The 26300-nt window shown below is 39.1% G+C and overlaps 1 protein-coding gene across 1 annotated transcript; it reads right to left on the reverse strand.

Annotated features, from left to right (window-relative positions):
• gfra1b (gdnf family receptor alpha 1b) lies at positions 1–26300 on the reverse strand. Its single transcript, XM_082544492.1, has 10 exons — positions 25618–26300; positions 24887–25195; positions 24185–24268; positions 12880–13058; positions 11949–12121; positions 10727–10836; positions 9200–9334; positions 8131–8327; positions 4082–4129; positions 1–1707 (listed from the first exon to the last, which is right to left on the reverse strand). The coding sequence occupies exons 1-10, from the start codon at positions 25655–25657 to the stop codon at positions 1555–1557; spliced, it is 1428 nt and encodes a 475-aa protein (XP_082400618.1). The 5' UTR covers positions 25658–26300; the 3' UTR covers positions 1–1554.

Below are 26300 nucleotides of genomic sequence, written 5' to 3' on the forward strand. Positions count from 1 at the left end.
TCGTGGAAACCAGAATAGGTCAATGTTCATCATTTTTATTTCAGCAGATTGCCAAACACCAAATGACCAAATTGTAACTTGTACATAAAGTGTCTGAGTGTTTAACCCAAACCCTGGCTGATGCACAACAGCCAAGAAGTGCATCATTACAGGCTTTAGCTTAGATATCAACAAGGCTCCTATATGACAGGATTATAATAAGAGACACACTTTACACATTTTTGGTAATGATAGGGATGTTTTAAAACAAGTCTTCATTATTTTGTATACTCTTTGAATGTCTTTGATAATTGCGGTGCCATTAAGTACATAATGTTTTTTTTTTACCTTTTCCTCCATTTGCATCAGCAGTAATTGCCAGCAATTAATGTCTTTTGGCTTTTGTCTTTTGGCGTTTGCACTAGTTGTGGGTATGTTCACATCCTTTATTCATCAAACCCCAGAAAGAAATGAGAATACTGGCAGACTGAAGAGCCGGGATCAAACAAAACAAAGCATATTTGACTTTTTAGCCATTAGAGTCACTTTTGTGAATTCTTTATGTTCTTGGTACTGTTACAGAGAGTTTGACGTTAGAGAAAAATACCGTTTAAGCTAACATTATGCACTTTACCATCAAAATATAGTCACACGATAAAGTCATATCCGTAATCACGTGAGGAAAAGAACCACACCTCATCACATTTCATAGATCACAGCTAAGCTGGATAAAGCTGAGGCGCCTCAGTCACCAGATACTAACATAGAATCCCAAAATATTACAGACAATATGTTACAAGCTAACAGCAGCATACAGTAATAGAGTGTGCACTCGTGTGTCATTTTTACAAAGGCGATGGGATAAAGCCACAAAGCACCATGACAATCAAATATACAAAACTAGTCTATACCAAGTACTGAATGTGTAGAAGAAAAATGTGTTACTTTCTTCTGGCAGATGTGTCTTTTTTGTCCTTTGAGGATATCTTGACAAATTGGAATGAGTTTCAGTGTTTGATGAATCAAATGTCACACCAGTAAATGTTACTTGTCAATTTTGTCCGCTTTTAGTTTAACGCTTTTCCATTTCTGCTTTTCGTGACCTAAATCAAGGTTATTGACGGGCAAATCATAGCACAGTTGTGCAAAGAATGATGCATTTTATGCTTAAAACACTCTTCAGCATGTTGGCAGTCTATTCAGTCAAATATGCAGCGGCTGCCAAAGAAATGCATTTATTCACATCAGATCACAGAGTTTATTTCCACCCCTTAAAAAAAAGAATGCTCCTAAGCATGAATCAGATTCTTGAAGTCACCAAATTGCCCCCATGAGGCAAGGAAGGCAAATGAGCTGATATCTCAGCAACAGATTCAGCAAGTCTGTTTTCCACACAGCAGCCAACATGTCATCCTTAGATATAATCCACTGTTGCCTGATTTCACTGTTCTTACCGTGCTGTTTGGTCGCTTCTAATTAAAGAAAAATGTAGCTGCTGCAGTTGGGCAGATGCCTAAATTAAAAAGGGTCCGATCAGTTCTCCAGATAAAAATGTTGAGCGATAGTCCTCAGAGTCTACAAAAGCAGGAAACCTTCAAGCTGCAGTAGTGTTGATGTGAGAGCAAAGGCCAGCGCGAGGAGCATCACTGAGGGGTGTGAGCAGGTGATTTCAGCTGGCGAACTTCTAGCAATGGCGTTTGAGTCGTTGGACTCATCCAGTTGATGGTTCTAAGAGAAAAGATTAAGATGTAAGAATCGAAGTGGAAAGTTCATGAAAGATTTGTTGATACTGATGCATCAAAGTTCAGATATATATGTGTATATACTGTATATGTCATTCACCTCAGGTTACATTTAGCTATGTAGAGCTTTGTGGCTGTATATACTCGTATTTTGGTGACCTTCCATCAGTTTTGTTAAATTATCAACTCTCCACCATCAAGCTCGGCAGTTGGTATGAGCTGTTCACTCTGGTCTGATCTGTCCATAAGGAAATTGCTCGAGACATCTTTGGGTTTGTTCAAGTGCAGCTTTGCAAACCTAAGCACTGCTGCCTCATGTCGTTTTTGTTTTTTGGGGGTTTTTAGGAGAGAAAAAGCTTTCCCGCTAAACAAACCATACTTGTTCAATCTTTTTTGAATTGCACTGTTGTAAACTTTAACATTTAACAGAGGTCACATGACTTGGACTCGAGTCAGACTCGAGTCATTAATTTTATGACTTTAGACTTGACTTGAAAAAATGTTCTAAGACTTGTGACTTGACTTGGACTTTTACACCAATGACTTGGGACTTGAATTGGACTTGAACCGGTTTACTTGAAAAGACTTGATATTTCACCCCAAATATAAAATTTAACACGCATATTATATAGAGATTGAAAATGTGACGTCATTCACGGGTAGAACCGCAAAGGATTCTGGGAACTCGTGGCAAGAAGTACTAGCGCACGCAGGCTTTCAATTAAAATCAGTTACACAGCGATAAAAAGAAACACAAAAATGTCAAGAAGCTGTTGTATTATTAACTGCAATAGCCGGTCGCATGACAGCCACGGGAAGCCGACGGGTAAAGAGATCGGTTGTTATCGGATTACGACGTTTAAGAGAAATTGTTCGAGCCATGTTTCCGAAGTGACAAACAGGCGACGGATGGCCTGGATTGCAGCCATTCAAAGATCAAATATAACGTCCCAGAACACTCCAGCTCACAGGTTAGTCTGCTCCAAGCATTTACACAAAGGTCAGTCTGCTGTTGTAGTTAATACGTCATTTTCATAACATAATTAGTGATATAGGTTACAAGCAAGTCTGGCGCTGAACAGAAATTGTCGCGCTATGCTCCTTTGTTTATTGTGCATAAATAGTGAATTGTCCTGACACAATATTGCGTTTCGCCTCTGTTATTATGGTACATTGACAAAAACATATACTTTTATTCACAGGATAAAACAGGTTTTTTGTATCACTAATTGCCCAGTACGATTACAGCATACAATATTATTGTCACTGCTACATTTCTGTGATGCTACCAGAAATTATTTCCACTACTAATTAATTACCGTTGAGCTCAAAGGTCCTATTAATAAACGGTTAACGAATGTGTATTTATGAAGACAATTTGTGAGACTGGTAAACTTATGATACGTACGATGGTCTTTACTTTCTACACGGTGCATTTCAAGGTCCTGCACCCATCCGTCGGTAAACTGTACCTGGGCTTGTTGCAGTGACCGGAAGTTACTAAACTTCATGAGTGTATGCACTCACTCCAAGAACCGTATGCTTATAAATATGCATATAAATATGAGATAGCTGACTTCATCTAACTAGCAAATGTTGTCCAGGCTACGTTGGTGATGCAGTTTTTTTTTAATGTGTGTGATATTTTTGTCATGCGATTTTAAAGCCGGTCCTACAACCGCATCCAAGAATAACATGCAGCTTATCTCAGAACTGTCGGTGAAAATTATTCTTGGAGCTAGGTTTAATTGAGCTGCATTCTAAAGAGGTGCAATTTCACAATTTGTGTATATTTTCTAAGTTCACTATTTTGTCATGTGTTGAGAAAAACACAGATTTAAAAATTACATGGTCTAATATTTACATTTAGCATAACTGCAACATGCTTTTTTTTCGTTTTTTTTAATGACTCGAAAGGACTTGAAATTCAAAATTTCAGACTTGTGACTTGACTCGGACTTTTACACCAGTGACTTGAGACTCGACTCTGACTTGCCTGACATTACTTGAGACTTGACTTGAGACTTGAGGATAAAGACTTGAGACTTACTTGAGACTTGCAAAACAATGACTTGGTCCCACCTCTGACATTTAACATCCTAACTGAGGTCTACACAGTCTTGAGCGCTTGAGTGTTTTTTTCTTTCGCAACTCTTCTGAGCTGCAAACTCTCATCGTTTGACCTTGGGGTGAAATTTGCCGAGAGACTATAAGACACACCTGAATGCCCATGGCCATAGACTCCTGTGAATGCTTTCTTTTTCAATGCTGCATAATTATGTAGAACTAAAGAATTATTGTATTTCATATCTCCTACAAGTCCACTATTATTTGACTTCACAGAATAAAACAGTTCTTACCACACACAGAGCGGAGTCCACTGTTTGATTTGACACTAGCTTTTGAGCCTGTGAGGAAAACACGAAAAAATAGAGACATTAGCTTTCATTTATTTATTTTTTTAATGGGTTTGTAAGTATTTCAGATTACACCCAGACTTGGAGAGGTGCAAAAATGAAAATAGCAGACTGCTTTATTTTGCAATGCCCATATATTAGAGGTCTTAACTCTTGGAATAATCTTCCCCCTTGTGCAAGATGTATAGGATTCAAGTGCATGTTTGTGAAAAAGTGTGTCCCTGCTTTGTTCAAGCTCAAGGTTATGACAGTCTAATGGATTAGAAGTTTTCCCAGATGGCTCAAAACCTTTTCAGCCAAACATAAAAATACCCACATGCATTTGCACAAACACAGCTATACGCACAAACAAAAGGCAAACTCACAGATACAGATGGAGAACATAAATGATAAAGTGACTCTATAGCAGTTTGGAAACACAATAAACACCCCATGTGTTGGTTCTTAAGTAGAAAAAAATTCTATGAACCAGGATTGCGGAGAAGAATGATTAATTGCTCTATCGGAGGTCTTTTCTCCTAGAGGATGTTTTACTGGTGATAAATCATATTATCGCTATTAAAAGCCAATATGATAGATTGTCTCGCTTAAAGTATGTGATATCATCTCATTTAAAAATATAGCCCCATGGTATTTATCAGAGGAGAATAGCAGATATCTGAGTGTGTGTTGGTGGGGCCAAAAATTTCAGGAGCTAGAGCTGCTATAAGCACAATCAAGCAAAACATGCCATTTATGATGTTAAATGTCAGAATCAGCACACTAAATTGATTTCCTACTATTGCATTTGATATTTGAAATATCCATTTGCATGTCATTATCTGCCACTGCTATGAAAATTCCCTGCAGCAGTTTTTTTAAAAAGTGTCACTTAGCAGACATTATTGCAAATAAGATGGTTTAGAATTGCGTACTCATACATACAGTTCGATACCTGTTGAATTAAAATAAGTTTGAGCTATTTGAAATACTCTAAAATACAATATTAACACAAGGTCAGTTTAGTGTTCTTTTCAAGCTTTTCAAGCTTTTAATGATCTGATTGGATCGGTTTTGGTACATTTCCTTTTTAGTTTTATCTTTAATTATACCACTACAAAATTAGAAAAATATAAAAATGGTGTTCAAAAAGTGCCATAGTAGTTTGCGTAATTAAAAAAACTGTAGTGAGATGCTTTTAATTGTAGTTATAGAGCCAGTAACACAGGCCTAGAGACTAGTCAGTGATCTCCTGACAAACATCACTTGCTGTGTATTCTCTGACCAGTTGGTGAGTGGTTGTTGGTGTTGCAAGGTGATTATGGTTGAAAAGAGGTATAAGGTGTTGCACCAAAAACATCCAGCCATTGCTTTTGTAGAGCAAGATACCAACTTATCTACAAACAGTCATCAACCACTCAAGGAGCAGAAGTGAAACTGTGATGCAAATTGTAAATGGAGATTGTTCCGCTTCAAAGTAAACAGTGAGCCTTTAACTTTGAAGGTGAATCTTCTCCATTTCCGGTTTACTGTTTGGCAAGTAGTTGGCAAGTGTTTGCAGACGAATTAGTGTCTCACATGTAAATGGAATCGATCAGCTATATAGTGCTAAATCACAAGAACAGTTGCCTCAAGGCAGTTTATGTTGTATATGGAGCCCCGCAGGGGACATGGGAGAAAAAAAAATTAAGACGGACTTTTGCGAGATCTCGCAAAAACTAACTCGGGATCTCGCAAAAGTTTTGCTTTTAAACTCGAGATCTCGCAAAACAAACTCGGGATCTTCGGAGGCCGCCAGCTCGAAGCCGACCGGGAAGTCGAGGCACGACGTGCCGGGAAAGCGGTGTTCCTCCCGGCTGTAGTAGGTCTCGACCTCCCGTTAGCTTCGAGATGGTGGGTGTCAGATCTCCGAAAACGTCGGAGCACTTTTGCAAATATGTGATGTCTTGTAAACCTAGCAGATATCTGACGTTTACACAACTACATTCACGCCTCAAAATATCTTAAAAGTTTATTTTGTGACCCAGAAAGAGTAATATTACAACTAAGTAGCCATTGTTGGAATTCAACTTTTGCGAGATCCCTAATTAGTTTTGCGAGATATCGCAAAAGTTCATCATAATTTTTTTTTCTCCCATGTCCCCTGCGGGGCTCCGTAGTTGTAAGATAAAGACCCTACAATTTTACAAAGAAAACAGAAAAAACACTGACTTTCATATGACCCTATGAGCAAGCGCTTTGGCGAGAGTGGGAAGGAAAAACTCCCTTTTAACAGCAGAACCAGGCTCATGACCGATTGGGGTTAGGTGAGGGTAGGAACAAATATTCACTTGGACTGATTAGAGTGTGGCAGTCAGTGGTTGCTGTGACCTTCAAAAACACAAGAATGTGTTAATTACAACTCCATTCCACACAAATCTCTAACAAACAAACAACAAAAAATAAGTGATGACATTTTATATCTACAGTAAAAAGTCAAGTCTGGGCTGACATTGATGTAAACTCAGTTGACTGGGGTTGGTAATCAACCAGGAGGTGATTCCACTTTATCACTGAACTACGAGCTGCTACAGTTGTAACAAAGTTAACTGCGTAGCTGTAATCTCATTCTATTTCACCATTTAACATTAGGGGGGAAAACACATTTGGTTCATCCATGCGATGATACTTTGTCCCTGCTCTGCAAACACACACAGTCACATACACACTACCCCTGTGGGCCATTTCTGATGTTACAGTGGCAACCAATTAGCTTTGACATGACAGCTTAGGAAACTCTGACTCCACGCTGACATCTCATCTTTCTGCCCAGGAGGGGGGATTCTGTGCATGCCATCATAAAACCATCCCTGATCCATCAAGGTGACAGAGCCAGACGTCTGACACTCAGGCAGCAGCTCTGAATAGATCTCTATCTGATGTTTAGGTCTCAATTTGGATTCAGCCGCATTCTTTTACAAGTTTGGAGAGCTTTGTGAATCCTCCAAAGGTGGAAAAGAAGCCTGGACAGTTATCTGAATATTTTCTGGAAGACCTTTAAATTATATTCATTTTCCCTGAATGGAGACCTATTACGCTCTTTTTCAGCCCTGTATTTTTATTTTTATTTATTTGGGTATTCTAGAGTAGCATGGCTGATTAAGTGAGCTCTAATGCTTCTAATTCATGAGAATGTACATATCTAGAAATTCACGTGCTTATGTGAGCTCAGTGTAAATGTTGATATGTAAAAAAAAAATTACGATTTTTTTTTGTGCAATTTGAAGCATAATTTTTGGGGTCATGGCGATTACGTTCACCCCATTTTGAAACCTATGTGTTTCATATGCGCATATCATATTGCTTGCCACTGTCTGTTCAGCTGGGATGTGTACTCCTCTATATGTGCTGCAGGCAGTGCTGTGATTACTCTAAACAATGAAGTAGAAGCCACTCTGATGGACCATTACCTTGCAGCACAGTGCCCTTTTGCTTAAGCGAGTAGCTCCTTAGAAGGCAATTAAAAATTTCCTAGTTAATGAGATCAGTGGAGGTGTACACTGATTGACATCATCCCTGTGAGTTTAATAGAATTTAATTTGTTCACTCTGTAATTTAAGATTTGTGACACTGGTAGCCTATATTGGCTTTTGGTACAGTTTAAAAACTACAGAGTCGAATAAAACTGCAAGAGGAGAAAAACCTCTTTTGTTTTTTTACAGACTGGCTTTTCTTGGGTTTTTATATATCTGTAGCAAATATTTCTTACATTTAATTTTTGAATGTTTGGTGTAGTTTTTGTACTTATGTGTTCATTATCTGGCCTTCTTGACTACAAGCCAAGGTACTCCCTTTGGGACCATCAATCACATCGAACTGAACTAAAATGAGTATCATCACAATAGTGTCTGTTTATTGGGGTTTAAGCGTCATATTTCTCTATAATTGTATTCCCAACCCCTTTAGTTTCAAAAATAGCAGCTGTGTTGATGGGGAGACAAAACATACAGGCCATACTCAAACAAAAACGTCACCTGCAGGGTCCCGCAGATGTGATATAGTGAGTTGCCATCAAGATCCAGTTTGGTCATGTCCGTCAGCGCATCCAGAGCATTATTGGTTTGTGCTTTACCCTTCCGAGTGATGCTAAGGTCTACTGTGGGCTGAATCGGGGGCTGGGGTTGCCAGACCCCAACGTCTGTACCATTCCCAAAAGCCTGGATGGCGTTACCTACAAGAAAAGAGTAAAAACGTATTGATCTTTTCTGCAAGGTTTAGTCTTAGCTGTCTGTATTTGCTTCAGAAATAAGTGCAAGTACCATGACACCAACTGTTTTAATAACGTCCAACTAAAAGCTGCTACTAATTGATACTTTCAGTAATTGAGGAGGAAAAGAAATGACGTGACCTTTCTTAAGAGCCTCTTTAAAAGCAGTGGCTGCGTGTAATATCTGTGATTTGCAAAACAGTCCAAAATTGGCTCCACAAAGGAAACACCAAAACCTTAAAGATAATTTCTATAATCTAATTTTGGCAAGATTAAGTTGACATTCATCGTAAGGTTTATTGTAAGGTTTGCAAAAGTGGCAACTGCGGTGATCACAAAGCCACCAATGGATGATTTAGAGTAACATCTCAGTCCCTTACATGGGGTTATAAAACTGTCCAGTAAGCTACAGTGAAAACCAGATGTGACAGATGGCTGTCCCTCCCTGAGCCTGGTTCTCTCTGGACTCTTGTCGGTTGTTTGTCATTAAGGTAGCAAAGCATACTCAAGCTTCGTTCAGTGAGTGTATTGATGTAGCAAATTACTGCTGCTCCTCAGGCTCACTTCAACAGTTATTTCTCTATTAGAGTGATACTGTCCAAAGTAATGTTAAATGTTAATTTACGTATATAATATCTGCATAACATAACATATTGAGTTTTATGACCAGTATTGTTGAATCACTGGAGTTAAATTCTGGCATCTCAGATCTGATACAATTTATAGCGATATTTTTAAGTCTAACACACCTGGTGAGTCTGACCCCAAGCAGAAAAGAATAATGCAAAGATGGGAGACAAGTTATTTCTGCAGGATGGGTGAATATGGGCACTTACGTAGACATCGGTTGTTGGTGAACAGCTCAACAAATTTATCACAGTCTGGCTTGCTGTTCCCACTGCCACTGCAGTCGCACCACGGCGACAGGCTAATTCCAAAGGATCGCACATAATTGGGTGTCATCACTGTACCTGCAGCATAAAACACAAGTAGACCACTGTTAGTGAATATGACTGTCATCCCATTATTCCAGTGGAAACCTTCTACCAGGACGTCTTTGGTTTATCGGGTAGGCTCGAGGCTCTGCATGCTTAAATAGAAATATTCAGGTCAGTCTGTGTGTGTAAGCAGATTCTCCACTGCAGGCAAACTTTAACCTGTTTATAAGTTTTACAGAACTTGCACTGAATTAAAAGATGCTACATTAGAGTGAAACTCTGTCTCGACATTGACACTTGGCATTGACAACTTGCTGCATCACGATTATGACACTCATTGCCTGGTAAAGTATCCTCATTATGTGGCCAATGGCTTTTTCTTTTCTTTTCAAGAGCATCCACATTATTCAAACAAGTGCTAATGTCACTGCAGGTGACACATAGCAGCTCTGAAGAGACTTGTGACAAGTGTTTTCGGGGCTGCTGACGCTTAACACCCATTGTGAGTCCACAGTTACGACTAAACTGGGGCACATTGTACTTTATGGACGAAATAGCCAAATGAAACTATTCTTGGCTATTTTTTTTCCCATCTTAATGAAACTGAATAAAATGCTGATTTGTTTAGGGATCATTGGGGTTGAGTAGGCTCATAGTTATTAGCTCCGCAAGTACATGCAGATTTTTGTGTGTGAAGGCAGAAATGAGCGGTTAAACTCGGGGGGGCCCATTAGAGGGTGTAAACTGTGTGAAGCATGATATGAATGGTGCAGATTAAAATGTCTGCCTGTTGAGTTTGCAATTGGTCACTGTTGCCCTGAGTTCAAATCTCATTACAAAAACTCAGTGGGACATCATTTTTCCTTTCTACATAATTAAACCTGCTGATGGAAAAAAATCCTGAATTAAGTACTTTTCTGCACAGTGTTTTGGCTGATGAAGTGCGATGCCTTGTACACGCTACAAATTTTTAATTTATTGACTGTGAACTTGGGTGTCTTGCGTCTTTAACCTCGTATCTTAAGCTCTGCTTTGAAAATGCATGCCAAACTTGCAGTTTGCAGGTCAGCATGCTAGCTGCAGAGAGGCAAAGAAGCGGGGCATGTAAATTATAATGCAATGGAATATATTCACATCGCTTTTTTCCCCTACTTTTAATGGGTTTCTGTTGGCTTGTACTTTAAGAAAAAGCAAATGTGTTTAAAACTGCATTTTACTTCTAATTGAGCTGACAAAAATCTGCAAATTACCGAAAACGGCGACCAAAAATCCCCCCACACCAAAGTAAATAAAGAATTTGTAAAAAAGAAAATACAAAAATAGAATGAGTTTGGTTTAATTTCTTAATGCTAGTTTGTCCTAATAGCAGCAGCAGTTTTGCTAAAATTTTAAATGTAATCCAGCTTTACAACTTGATTAACTTACCAATAAGACCTGAGTAAGAAAGCAGACAGTCAGCATAGTTCTCTCTAAGACAGCCGGATATGGAGTGAACCTCTGGCTGACAGTTGCTGATGAAGTCTGCCAGTCTTGACCTATGAACAAGAGTTAAAAGAGGTTGAAGAAGTCGCTGCTTTGCGGTTTTGACATATTTTTGAGTAACTGATCAGTAATTTCAAGTCATTTCTTCAAGGTTGTCACTTTTAAAAGCATTATATCACTTCCTGCTATGTTTGATCATTCCCTGGATTTCCCGTTCAGACCACAAGCACATGTTGTTTGATAAGTGCGAACATCAGCTTTTGTGTCAAAATGGCCTGACTGTCATGTTGATGATAGTTACTCGTGACAGTGTAGGTCTTTGGCACCCAAGACTAAAATGTGGTCTTCAGCGCAAAGAGTCCAGAGTTTTCATGCTTAAAGGTTTAGCATCAGGTCAGGAGTCAGGAGCACGGCACTCTTTTTTTTTGGTTTCTATAAATTTCCACCCCAGGGTCTGACTGTCAATTTTAATGTCCTGAGGTGTCTGAAGGAGAGCGGTTGATGCAAACTACTCTGAGAGGATAGTGGCCACTTCACACATCGGCCTAACAAGTGAAGATCCCTGAATGCCTTGGGGGTTGCATCAGGAAGGGCAAAAGTCTGCCAAATCAAATACACGGAGCAACCCGCAGCGCCGACCTCAGCCGAAAGGTGACAAATGGGAACACTTGCAACACATGACATCTACAAAGAGGGAATACATGGATGACAACGGACAAGAGGGGGAAACTAGATTATTGTTACTATTATTATTATTATTATTATTATGTTATTATAATTGTAGGATTATTTCCTTCTTAGCCACTTTATCTTCACGGCTCTTTATCTACTCACTTCCTAATTACTTTACTTTTACTGTAGATTTAAGACATTACAGCAAAACTCCACGAGTGAATAAAAACTTACCTAATTTATGCAATGTTTATAACTGACAGTACATGACAACCCAGTCTAATTTGCACATATTTTTAGCAGTTCGATTACAGACTTAAAGTGGCTGCAATTTACGATAAATTACATTTTGAATATTTAGTTTTCAATTTGTACTTTGCTCAAGATGGACAGAATGGAGGAAAAATCTTAGTGGTTAATTTATGGTCATATTTACTGCCATAGAAAAACATCATGTAAAAAAAAGTCTACCCAGTATCTCGAGGTGCCTTACCTGCATATGTAGTTGGTCTTACATGTGTTTTGAAGAGATAAACAGTTGGTTTTGTCCTTATCCTCGTAGGAGCACACTGGTACAATGGTTTGACGTCTGCGTTCTGCACATGCTGTCTGATCCCCCGTTGGACAGGAGCAAAACAGCATCCCGTAGCTGTATTTCGTGGGAACCTTGGTTTTGGAAAGGAAACGGCATTTGACATTTAATGCTTGCTTTCTCAAACATCTGTGTTCTATATAAATTTCTGCATTGTTTTGATGGCATGGCATGCATCCAGCACAGCCAAAATATTACCCACCCTTTGATCCCTTGCAAGCCGATGTGTAAACTGAATATCATAAAGCTGGGCAGAAAGTATGGTGTGGATATGCAGCTATACTGCAGCTATGTGAAAGACTGAGATAGAAATTAGACTGAAAGACACTTTAAATTTCATATGTTTTGTACTTAGCATCACAAATAACCAAAAAGAAGATTATGTGGCAACGCTTTTCTCTTCATATAGATTTTGTGTGAATGCAGTGAATAAACAATGTTGCACTGCTGCTGTGAAATGTAAATAGTTTAACTATTTTAACCGAGCTGTTCTTCTTATTTACAGCAATGCAACATTTCTATAATAGTCATTAAACATGTTTAAAATACTGACATAGGCTAGCTTCGTTGCTGCTGTTTAAGCATTCATCCTCAGTAAAATGTTGTGTTTGACGTATATGAACTACAGTATCAAGAGCTATAATCTGGCAACATAACAGCAGCCAGTAGTCAGAAAGTAATAAGCAGGATTTTAAAACTGTTTATCTTCAAAATAAACCTCCGGTGTCAAATATGGTCTGAAAAAAATCTACAGAGGAGCCTCGAAATTTGTGTCTGCAAAAGCAGAGATTTTCGAAATAGAAAATGTGTAGGAAAATGCGAGGATAATTACCTTGTCAAAGAACTGTCTTAGAGCCTTGTGGCATTTGCGCTTGTTGCAAACCTCAGAAGTGGACACCCTGCTAGTGCAGGGGTTGATGTAAGCCGAGCGATACTTCTTACACGTGTCATTCAAGTTACAGGCCTTGGCAGCATTCAGACAGTTGTTCTCCTTTGTGGAGGCAGGCTCGACTAAGAGAGAGGAGAGAGTCACGCAGTTATTTAATATTTTCTAATGTGAGACTTACTGATTTTTGTGCGCTGTTGTTTAAGCCAAGCCAATCAAAATTAACATGGTAGGTAAGTTACATGAGTGAATAGTAAGAAATCCATAAAATAAGCGTAGAAATATTTTCAAATCAGACGAAGAAAACAGGATCATCAGTGCAACTTTTATTCTTTCCCAACATTATTTTCACTTTGTCATAAAGCCCCCTTTCTTCTAAAAGTACCTGTTTTTATTAGTTTGCATCTATTTTTAAAGTAAAACTACAGTGTTATATAATTGAGAACAATAAAAAACGATTTATTATTGATTATTTTGAATGCATTTGGATCATTTACCGTTAAATTGTTTGAAACTGCAGAATATATGAGAACAACTGTTCAGATAGAGAAGTCTTTTCTAGCAATTTAGCACAAAACATTCAAGCAATTTTTGCTTCATTTAATGCATGAGGTGCTTTATGTATTTATCATATCTCACATCTCAGGTCTCTCTGATCAGGCCTTCCATTTATACTTTTAGCAGCAGAAATCAATAGTTGGAGCATCTTGACAGTTTATCATTCCCAACTGGATAAAAGCTAAAAACCCATCTTTGAGAGTATTAAAAAAAGCAGATGTTATGTGATTTTTGTGATTGTAACCGTTTCTCATGTTCTCATGCATAGCATATGTAACCGAGGCTGATTTTGCCTCAAAAATACAGGCACATCCTCAGGCACGGTTCACATTCCTTGGCTTAAGTTATGGAAATCAAGTCATCTCCGTTTCCATCCCTGTGTGCCTCGCCTTCCGTCACAGAAAGAAAGCATTCTGCGGCCAAAATAATGCCTCTCACTTCTCATTTGTTGTCATTAAAGTCTTTCCTGCTCCACTGCTTTCTGCACAGTAACACAGACTGTATCCTCTGCCTCGACATGGAAGAATGAATTCTGTAATTTTGCCTTTTGAGGTGGAATTGAAGCTCACTGCACTCTTTCATGCACCACAGAATGAGCTATGATTAAATCTGAATACATTCTTGAACTTTGGGTTAATCACATATTACAAAACCCATTACTTACATCTGACAAGTGACTAGAGATGTGGGCTGTGAGCCTTCAGTGGCTGTTTGTAGCTTTTGGGTCGTGGGTGTTACGGGTTTACCTCCATTACTGTTAACCTGCAGGAAAATGCTGACCTAAGTTGGATTTAAAAACTGTTTTGAAAAAGTTATCACTTTTGACGACCTGGGTTCAAATGAGGTTATCTGCGTGTGCAAATTAACTGGCCAGGTTGTGTGTTAGTAAGAAGGTCATACGCTGGAGCCATATTGACATAATACCCCACAGCAGGTAAAAATGAACAACAAAAAAAGCGTTTTAGCAGTTAGGAAGCTCATTTTGAATTTATACTTTAGAGTCATTTGCGATCACAAAGAGTAATGATGTTGATATAGCAAAGTTCAACAATTACCTCACCCACATCCTCCCTCAGAGAACATTATGTCCTAAAACAGCATCACATAAAACAGTAATATGATTCTATTTCTTAACAAATTTAGTGTTGACATTAAGGCACTTTTACATTGCCACTGGGTTATACAGCATCAGTGGGATTGGGAAATTCCATTTGAATGCTCTATTGTGTACCAGTATGTATTTGCTTGTTTAGTTGACTCTCAAGTTGTATATTCTTTCTGTGTTTCTTTGTAAAATAAACACTGAATTATCAAAGTTATGAGTAACATCATGAGTCTCACACAGCCTTCTTATATTTCTCCCCCCGAGCAAGACCACCACTGCAGTAAATGACAAACAGAGGGATCTGACCCCATGACCTCTAATGGGATGATGCAAGACATTTGAAAGACTGTCGGCCGGGTAGGCCTACATATGAAACTCAGACAAGAGGATAATTATACCAGCCTTGGGGGAGTAATGATCAGAAAGCACCTGCACCTCTCCAACAAACCTATATGTGTAATGTTGTGAGAAAGTATTTTCCCTTCCCTTCTTAGTTATTTGCATATTTTTCACACTTACATCAAACTAATTTTAGCATTAGACAAAGATAACCTGAGTAAATACAAAATTCAGATCTTAAATGATGATTCATTTATTAAGAAAAAAACTTATCCAAATCTACCCAGCCCTCTGAGAAAAAATCATTCCCTTATAAACCTAATAGAAAGAACTGCATGTAACCGTTTGTGACAACTGTCAAAAAGTCCTTCACATCGCTGTGGAGGAATTTTGGCTCACTCTTTTAGAAGAATTGAGCCACATTGGAGGGGTTTCCAGCGTAAACGTGCTGTCTGAGGTCATGCCAAATCATCCCAATTGGATTAAAGTCTGGACTGTGGACTAGGTCAGGGCTGTCCAACTCCAGGCCTCAGGGACCGGTGTCCTGCAGGTTTTAGATGTGTCCTTGATCCAACCACCTCGTCAACATGTCTTGAAGTTCTCCAGAGGCCTGGTAATGAACTAATCATTTGATTCAGGTGTGTTGGTGGTATCAGGGTGATATCTAAAGCCTTTTGTCTGTCTAATCCGCAGAAAGGAAGGAGCAAATGCTTTTTCACTGAAGTCAGCATCCAGACATATTTCTGTTTGTCCTGGTCTTCTACAGTGTTGTCTACTGTGTATACAGAGTACACTGCATATACAGTACCGAAGACAAAATACAGTAAACATAGGTCAGAAAAAACTAGGACCCCTGAATTTCAGTTCAAGGTGCCTCAAGGCAATTTACATTGTAAGGTAAGCACCCTATAATAATACAGAGAAAACCCCAATAATCATCTGATAGTTGGGATCAGCCAAGTTGTTTATTATTTGTTTACTTTTTCTTGTTGACAATGATGTTGTTTATAAGTGTTACATGGCTAATGAGACACTTGAGCGTTTATTTTTTCCTCAATAAATGCTAACATTGCTATTTTATGCTAAATGTCTCTGCAGTACTACGGCGCTGAACAGTGACCCTAAAACCAAGGGGGAAGAAAAATGAGAATCCTGCATGTAGGGTTTGGGGCATCCAGGTTTCCTGGCAGGAAAATCCTCAAAGCTTTGTGCACCTCTGCCATCCGCTTTCTTTAGCATATCTTTATGGATTCAGACAAATTTCTCATTTCTATGCAGACTGCACATGGAATGAAGCACACAAAATTTTCTGGATTGATGCTACCATTAAACACATTCCATTCAGAAACAGTAGAGGTGTCCCTTTGCTGTAACCTTCCATTTCACTGAAGTGGTCCTGGATAACAATGTTCGGCAAAGAAATTGCTCGATCTGCTCCCTTTTTCCCCCTCTGAATGTAATCCAAGAACATTAATATGAACATCGTGGAATTGCACTTTTGTCTGCGTATGACATAAAAATCCTCTCCTGTCCAAAAGACACAGATTAGAGTAATACTGAGAATTCATGTGACCCTTAAGCTAACCATCAACAGCCAGCTGTGTGCCTGAAGCTCTCAAGTCAATAAGTCTTAAAAAGGTGTGGATTACTGTGAAACTCACTGAACAGGTTTAGTTAAAAATACTATGGGGCGATCGTGGCTCAAGAGTTGGGAGTTCGCCTTGTAATCGGAAGGTTGCCGGTTCGAGCCCCGGCTTGGACAGTCTCGGTCGCTGTGTCCTTGGGCAAGACACTTCACCCGTTGCCTACTGGTGGTGGTCAGAGGGCCCGGTGGCGCCAGTGTCCGGCAACCTCGTCTCTGTCAGCGCGCCCCAGGGTGGCTGTGGCTACAATGTAGCTTGCCATCACCAGTGTGTGAATGTGTGGATAATTGGATATGTAAAGCGCTTTGGGGTGCTTAGGGACTAGTAAAGCGCTGTACAAATACAGGCCATTTACCATTTATGACATTCCCCATAGAGTGCAGCAGGATTTCTAATCTTGTCATGTTTTAACATAATACTTTTTTAGCCATCTGCCAAGTGCATTTATGAATTTATGAATTTATGAAAGATTGCTGTTTAATTGAAAAATGAATTTTAACTACCATAATGGTTCCTTGGCTATTGTTATAGCTGCTTGTCTGTTATAACTGATTTTCTGAGAGGTTTGGTTAATCATAGATTCTCTTATAAATCTTTTAATACTTTTCAGGACTCTTTATTTATTTATTTGACTCTCGTTTAATGAGATATCTTATTTTATGAGTAAAATAAGGCCAGTAGTGTTAAATGTCTTCAGGCTGTATAACAGTCTGGCACAATGCCTGATTCGACTCTCTCTTCGCTTTACTCAAAATTCACAAAGTCACCTAAACTTAAAAACAAGAACTTTGCCATCTAGATAATGATTCAAATTAATATCGTTCATAGCGTATCAGTGATTCACTTCATTTATTATAACCCGTCTCTCTATTCAGTTTTGTCTTTGTAATTTAAGAAAGCCCTGAATTGGTCAGAGCCTCTCCGTCATGGCATCTGGCCTTCTGTCAGGTTTCCTGCCAGCATCACTAAATCCACACCAGTGTCTTAATACTTGACCAGACCCAAGACCAATTTATTAAATGCACCAATGCAATTAGCAAAATCCCCTTTAGTTTTTACCGCAGCCATTATTCCTTTCCTCCATTTAATCCTCTAGTAGCTCATTTATCGTGCATTGATTTAAAGAGTAAGCTTAAGTAGCTGCAGAAATGTTATGCTGAGAATGAAATTCCCTACAGAGTCCCCGATGATTATGATTGCCTGCGGACATTACTCACATGATCAAATTTTCCTGTAATAATAACGCATGTGCCCAGTGACAAACATGTTACTATGGAAGCTGAACTACCCTTTTAAATTTCAGGTTGTTGGGAGCATTTTCTTTTACCAGAAATCTTCTACTTAAAGTAGAGTATTTTTGATTGGACTTGGTGCGCTATCAGTGCAGGATATTGCAGAAAGAAAGGCTGAGCTCTGAGCTCTGATTGCTGTGAGTCAGATATGATACCCAGGTGCACCTCTGCTTTGTGCTTTTGTTCTATTTTGTTGTTTTGTTGTTTGCCAGTTAAAAATGGTAATTTTCTTTCTGTTTTTGCTCTCACTTTACAGGGTTTTTGTTTTGTGTGTTACTCAAAGAGATGTACAAAAAGGCCTGGCCAGAGCAACAACTATTTTTTTTTTTGATGGTTAGGTTTATCTGTAAAATTACAGTGAACTGTGTGGACAAATGTTACAGAACAACATTGTTTTTAAAGCGTTTTTTGTGCATACTTTGTACTTTCCTTGTACATACTGTCATGGAAAAAAAGTAGTCTTTCAGTCCTAAGTTTTTACTTATCAAAACATTATCATTGTTAGAAATCCAGTCTTTACCAGACAAGTTTAGACTGGTACCATTTTATCAGTACTGAGTCTTAAAATTAAATGTAATTATTCATTTTAGAACAATTTAGTCAAAATGGAACAGTGGGTGAAAAACTAAGTGCAGTAAGTACAGCATTAAATCTTATTACGTAGAAATTAAGCAGTTAGGTAGTAACGAGGTGCAGCTAATTAAATGCACTTGATTAACTGATCATCAGCAAGAAGGAACGCCTCTATAAAAGCACATGTTTGGGCAGTTTGCAGGTCTGGAGCATTTAGGTGTGTGCTAACCCAATGCCATGGAGGAAATACATCAGCAATGATCTTAGAGAAGCGATTGTTGCAGCCCTTCAGTCTGGGAAGGGTTTTAAGGAAATTTCCAAATAATTTGAAGTCCAAGATTCTACAGTGAGAAAAACAGAAAGGCAGTTCTCAGCAAATTCACTCCAAGGTCAGACCATTCAATGCTCAGGAAATCTTCCAAAACACACAAACAACCAAAGGCTACATCTCAGAAAAACAAATGATTAGCAAGTTAAAGGTTAATCTTCTTCTGTATAATTTTTAAAAAGCAAAGCTTAAGCTTAGGTTTGGAAAACTTTATCTGGACCAACAACAATACTTCTGGAACAATGTCCTTTGAAGGGATGAGACCAAAGTCAAGATATTTGGCCATAAAACACAGGAACACGTTTGGCAAAAGACAAATGGCATATCAGCACAAATGCCTGAAAATGTTAAGCACAATGTTGGAGGGGTGAATATTTGGGCCTTTCTTGAGGCCACAGGACCTGCACTCCTGGATTTGACCTGAATATTTTTGTTAAATAGAAATCAGTAAATCAATAGAAAGTGTAATATGTCATGCTCTTTTGTTCATCTAACATTATATTTACTTAATTTTAAAACGTGCTAAGAACCACATGAGTTTTCTAATCATATGCTTAGATCTGAAATTGATTATTTCTTTTTATTGTGTAATTCACCTTTTTACCATGAAGAAAGAAGTCTACAGTGACAGCTGTTATCACAATGATTAGGTCAGACACAGAATAACAAGCAGTGGTTGGGATGGGTTGCACAAGGGCTTGCAGCAAAAATGTGCAAATTAAAAAAACCTAAATAGCACCATTACTGCAAATTTTTCCAATTACATGCATCAAAAGGTATCGCACTGAGATCAACTGATCTGTGCAAATTTCTCATATCTGAAAAGATAATGTAACGTAAAACAATTATTAGATTAAAGGAATAGAAGTTAATTAAATTTTTGCCCGTTACCGTAATCACTGCAGTTCTTCAGAGTTTAACTGCATGTATGAATGCCTAGAGTGTTTTTTTTTCTGTGAAGGAGTAATGCACACATTCGTGACAACATGTATGCGTACATATTCCTGTGTGTGGGCGTAGGGTGTGGTAAACTCACATAAAATAACAGCACGCTTGTCAGAAAACACTATCATGTGTCACCTGCAACCTACAGTACTTTATTTTTTCATCTCAAAGCTATCATTAGCAATTGCCTGCATCACTTATGGTTGCATATCCACTCTGCCTGCTGCGCACAACTTATCACGGTAAGCCATAAGGTACACTCATCATGTTGAGGAATTTCTGCTTTTCAGGCCATTTTACTTCTTCCGGTAACATTCATATGTGTCAGAGTGGCAAGACATGTTGGAATTGGGTTAGTAAGTTTGTAAATGACAGCCTGTGAACTTGCATTTTTGTGTATTTTGTAGTTTCCATACCTATTGATAGTATCAATCATGCCAAGAATGTCATTGACCAAATAGTTTTGCTTTGCATGAATTAGGGATAATTAGCAATAATTCACAGTTACAGCAATTAGGCTGTTTTTCATAAAACTGTTTTTCAGTTTTACGAAGCATGTCCAGCAAACACAACTATTTAGCTGTCTTTCACAGTAAACTAACAAATGCATGTATTTAATAATACGAAAGTAATGCCGTATATCTCCAGTTCAGTGACATCTATGCTGGAGGTGGTTATTCAACATCTTCATTGGATTTTAGTCTACAGATATTGGTGGATTTGTGCAGTCTTCATATTTAGATGTAGTAGCATATAACTAAAACCTCTTATATTTTAAATTGTGTGCTTACTATGCAATAAAGTTTTGTTGGTTTTACTTCATGGCACCGAATATCTGATATTTGCTGTGTAATTACTCAACATATAAGTGAATTTCCGACCTCATAATTGAATTCAGTTGGAATAAACTGAGCTTTTTGCGGTTTCAGAGGGGGCAGAAAAAAACAAAGGGGAGAGGAAGTGCCATCCAGTGATTTGCTGATACAGCTAAAAGCAGGTTTGTGCAGAAAGAGTCAGCAAATTTAAAGTGTTTCTTCTGCTGATAGCCACACTGATGTTCAGCTGGAGAAGTTTGCTCACATATGGATAGTTCACAGGAACACTGAGGCCAGCAGCAAAGGACAAATACTACTGAGGATTAATCTGTTGCTTCAGGCATCTAGACCCACTGAATTATTCTTGAGATTCCTGCAATGGAAAATCATCATGGCAAGCTTCATCTCTTTTTCAGTGGCTATATCCTCAGCGGGACTACTGATGAGATCTGCGGATGGACTGGGAGGAGGGGGTAAAGATACTGGGATCAGCTCTAGGGCCAGTAACTAGTAGGGAGACTTTCTTAAAGAAAATAACTGCTTCTGTGTTAAATTTGAGGATCTGGCTTGAGGAGGTTTTGGAAACTTCTGCAAGATATCAATTAAGGATGGGGTGAAGAACATTTGTTCAGATTTGTAGTGGTTATAAAGTAGCTTCATATGAACATGAGCGGCTGGAATTTAATTGTGTAAGACTGCACTGACACAATCCAATCTCAAATTTCAAAGAAGCAATACATGCAAACATGAATTTTAAGAGGAAGCATTTTATTAAAAATGAAAATGTATTTGCTTAATTTATTGCTCAATATTATGTACACTATGTGCTACTGAAAAGAGCCTCTTGGAATGGATTCGGCACTCATACCACCGCTGCCAGCCTTGAATGCCCTGAAGTACCCTCGTAGATTGTAATAGACATAAATGCAGTGTGTTAAGGGCAGTGCTGTAGCCCCACAGTTCCCTTTGTCTGCACACCAGTATCTGTAAAAAGCACTCTCACTGATTGATCTTCATCATTGATTTATAAATGACGCAGCATTTCATTTCAGTAGCTCCTTGCGGGTATATTCTACCAGTTAGTGGCCTCGATGTCACGCCTTTCGGATTGAATCGATAATGTTATTAGTATGACATAAGAAAATCTTTTCACTGGTGCCATAATGACGTAACAAAGGCAGTACTCAACAAACACTGGATTAATTGCAATGACGTCTTCAGAAACAGTTCTCCGGGCTTCCTGAAGGACATCCCAAAGCTTTTCTGCCTTTTGTTCTGTTCTCTTTCAACATGATCTCACACTGCTTCAATAACGGTGACAACAGGTCTCTGGGGAGGCCAATCCATGACAGACAGTGCTCCTTTGTGTACTACATTGTAGTACACAGCTGAGATGTAACCCCAAACCATGACAGAGCCTCCACCATGTTTACAATTGGCTGTAGACACTCAACGTTGTATCTCCCTGTATGTATTGATAACAATAATTCAATAAGACCTGTTGTTACTGACCTTGAATCAAGTTCTTGCGTAATCTGGCAAATCTGTTTTTCTTCCTTCTTAGGCCTGCTGCATCTTTTTTATCTTTACCTACTTTTCTCTTAATTTTTCAGGATACCATGCACACCATGCCAAGATATAACAAGTCTTCATCTAATGGCTGTTTAGAAATCACCTTGTTAGGGTAAACATCAAATAGTTTACCATAAAAAGTGTTTGCAAAGTCATCAAAAATATATATATATCACTACTTCTAACTAGTCTGGGAACAATGCTTTAAGGACTGACTGATCCACTGGTGTTTTTTATGATTTCACTGCTGACTAAAGGAAAAGGATGGCAGCAGAGGCTTCTGGGAGAAGCTTTTCCTTTGTATGTTTGTGCCCAATCACTTTAAATCCCCAAACTCTGGGATTTATTCAATTTTATTTATTTTTTATTAGTAAAAGCTAAATTTCTTTCAGTCTTCTTCTTATACTGTTGTTAAAAAAATCCATGATGAGACATGGCATTTACTGGAGACGCCTGTACTTTACTTCTAGTTAAATGTCCTGAAGCACAGAGCAGAAAAAAGTGTTACTGTTCAAATATTTATTATCTGGGTGATATAGCAGTCAGAATGGGGAGTATTATGCCTTAACAGTAGACTCCAGGGGGTACAGTACCTATCATTGGATTTTGGCTCGCATGTGCATCATTTTACCCTTTTGATTGCCCGAGGCCTGGCTTAGTTGCAGGCAGGAATGAGGTCACTTATGGCAAATGGATTCCTGATATCTAGACTACTCAATGATTTATTTATTTATTTGTAAAAGCTATAGCTGCTTACGTTATAATGGCTCCTCAGAGCCATCGCTGCTTCCTGATTTGTCTTGCTCACACTGCCTAGGTAATCTAAATTATTACTTAAAATAATATTTTAATATTGACGAGTAAGCTTTGAATTTCTTTTTTTTTTAAGTATATCTTGATGAAGGTTTTTCCCATGTATTCAAAAGGGTTCCTTGGAATTTTTGGGAGGTCGTGGAACTTGCACATGGTTTTGCAGGACTATTTCAAGCTGATTTTGTTTTATTTCTTGGCCTTTTAATAAATCCGACTTGGTTTAACTGGTTATTGTGGACGCTTTGTCACTTTTGCAATTCCTCCCAGCCTCTCATTGCCATACCTGCAGGTATCTCTTTAGTATCTTGCCATAATTCCAGCGCAGGTGAGAAATGTCAATTAAAGTAATGTTTCCTTTTTCTCACTGTTGAAATACATTTGTGCCCTCGTCTCTGAAGCAGCACCACTGTTATATACCAAGTGGATTCAATCATAGGAAGAGCGAGAGACATGGAGAGAGAAAGAATCAAATGACCACTTTTTTCTTTTTTTGCAATGAAATGGTAGCTGGCCAATGCAATAGACACCCTCCTCCTGCCAGAAGCCCAATATTGAGGCATGCCAAAGAGTTCTGCACTTGACACACACACACACACACACACACACACACACACACACACACACACACACACACACACACACACGTGTTCTATCAGTGCCATTGAATGCACACAGATGGTTAATTGTCTCACTGTGAATGTGTTTATGGGATCTCTGCAGATCTAATTTTGGGCCTGCCTAGGTGTACACTCCCTGGTCCACCTGCACTCTTTTGACATTTGAGGACACATATGGCATTTACCTTTACAACACGCAAATGCTTCCTGTTTTTTCTTTCTCTCGCTTTTCAAACCAGGCATTCAGCACTCGCGGTCTCCAGCAGCTCAGACAAAACCTCCTCTACGCTAAAAGGATGATTAATTCAAAACTAGCAGATAACCGCTACTCCCCGCGTTATACTGTGACAGTGGAATAACATGCAGACCCCTCATTATTGCTTTGAGGGTGAAATACACTAAATTACTCTGCTTTGTGTATGGTGGGTCACAGTGGCAGATAAAAGCTTTTGTGATGGATAATAGGCGTTGAAAGCTGCAGCCTGAAACCAGACAGCAATAGCAAAAAGTGGTTGTCAAATAGTGACAGATTTGTGGCAGCGATGCAGTGACTTAAGCTGGGTTTAAAGAACAACTGAGAAATAATGGCCGTGACTTAACACTGCACAGCATCCAAAGTGAAACCTCAGGAATGCAAAAACAGGTTCTTACCAGCTATGATGGGAGCCAGGCGGAAGATATCCGAGAGGCGGCTATTCACTGGTTCATATGGAGAGTATTCCAGCAAATCGTTACCTGCATGGCAAAAAGCAAACGTGTGTGTTTGTGTGTAAATGCTGTCTTCTCTAACAGCATAATATCAGATGCATAAATTTGGATTTATTATGATCAAATGGGATTAATCCCAGTTTGATGCAGTGTGAGAACAAGGTTTATCTTGGCGTGTGTCTCACTGTGATATTACAGATACAAAAAATGTTCCCTTCTTGAAGTCATAAACAGATATGTAGACTGATAAACTTTGATGATGATGAGTTCAGACATAACCTCAAGTCAAGTAGCTCACCCAGGTACAGGTCTGAGGTACAGATTTGTCTCTACTCTGCAGGTTCTTGACATTTGTGATAAACTTATAAAAACTGAAGTATTATTGCAGTATATAACCTTGCAAATTTGTTCCACCTTTACCAACGCATGAGTGGTAACTGTCCAGCAGTATGTAATATCATAGAACAACAGGAGGCGTTCAGCCTACTTTGTAATCACTATACTTTAAATACTTTATATTTCTGTGCCTTTAAGTATAAATCTACATGAGTACATTTATAAGTTCAGGACTAACATGTAGTGATGCTTTTACTTGAGTAATCTTTATTAATGCTCAGTCCTCTACTATAAATGCACATGAATTACCCTGTAAACTCTGATATATGCTCCAAAATATCCGCAAACAGTTCTTCTCCTTTTTCATGCCTCTTCGGCATCGACAGTTGTAAAGGGGGCTTTGCTTCATGGCATCTATAGCGCTGCGGCACTCGCCCTGCGCCTCGGCACCGTGGACCGCGCTGAAGTTGCTCTCCCTCCCCGCCACACACTGCCTCATTGTCCGGTACTTGGTGCTGCAGGAGTACTCCTTTAGACATTGTTCACTGGCCTTTACGCAGTCCAGTCGGACGGCTCGGGATGCCGAGCCGCTGTCACCCTTCAGGGTGAACACAGAATCTGGGAGTAAGAAACAAGAGTGAGTGAGAATGATTTGTGTAGTCCGTGTAAACTACTTTACTGACACTGCATTACGCACAGTTTAGACATCTGTCAGCACACACTGCTTAATTGGAGAGCACTTTTGTTGTTGTGGTGCTGTTTCCTAACGCACATAGGCTACACATTACTGCTGACACGCAAATATGCAGCGAGCACCAGAAAAGCTATGAACCCCGGAGGCTCACAACCGTGTCCCAGCAAGCAGAACAAATCAGTTCAATGAACTTCTCCTTTGCCGCTTGGCGAAGGACGCTCCTTGTTCACCACCACCCTTCTGTTGCTTGAATTTATTCATATGAACTGCAAAGGAGCACGCGCCGTTTCAAAACGCATGTTTATGTATAAATTATAGGAATTCAACAGATGAATGTGGCACTTACCCAGAAAGGACAGTGTAATGACAAAAGTTGTTAAAATCATTGCGCTTTCGAAAATGTTCTTTTTTAACGAGGTGTTTCCGAGATTAAAAGAAAATGACACGAGAACTTGTCAAACTGATCCACTTGTCCTCTGGTTGCACATTGTGCGAGAGAAAAAGACGAAGCATCCTGTAGCAGAGCGTTCTCACTCCCGAGAATCCCAGCTCTCCACCGGAGTCCGGCGGCTAAAACCAAACCGTGCGAACCTGCCGGACTTTAGGACGACACAAAAAGCGAGTGAGACGCAAGGAAGCGCGCTGATGGGCCATCTCCACTTCACCCTGCTCGTGTCAACTCCTGTTTGTCTGCGGGGGTCCTTAGTCCGACGCAGTCCTGCAGGTTGGAGGAGGAAAACTTTGCAAACAGAACCTCTGGAAATCACATTACAAAACCCTAAAAGCAATCAGTCCAACTTGAAAAATGGATTATTTTATCTTCAGCAGTCCATCACTACCTGGAATGGAATGAAAGTGTTTGTTTTTTAATTTATTTATTATTTTTACATCCAGTTAAACGAAAAAAAGGGGAAGAATACTCCGTTTAGATGAAAGGACTTTAAAGCGTAAAACCTAAAATAACGCGGTTTGATCTGGACTGTCCTCCACTCTAATGGAAAAAAACGCAGAAGCTGGAGATGCAGCGTG

This window comes from Aulonocara stuartgranti (genome assembly GCF_965226115.1).
Source record: "Aulonocara stuartgranti genome assembly, chromosome: 8".
Taxonomy (NCBI): domain Eukaryota; kingdom Metazoa; phylum Chordata; class Actinopteri; order Cichliformes; family Cichlidae; genus Aulonocara; species Aulonocara stuartgranti.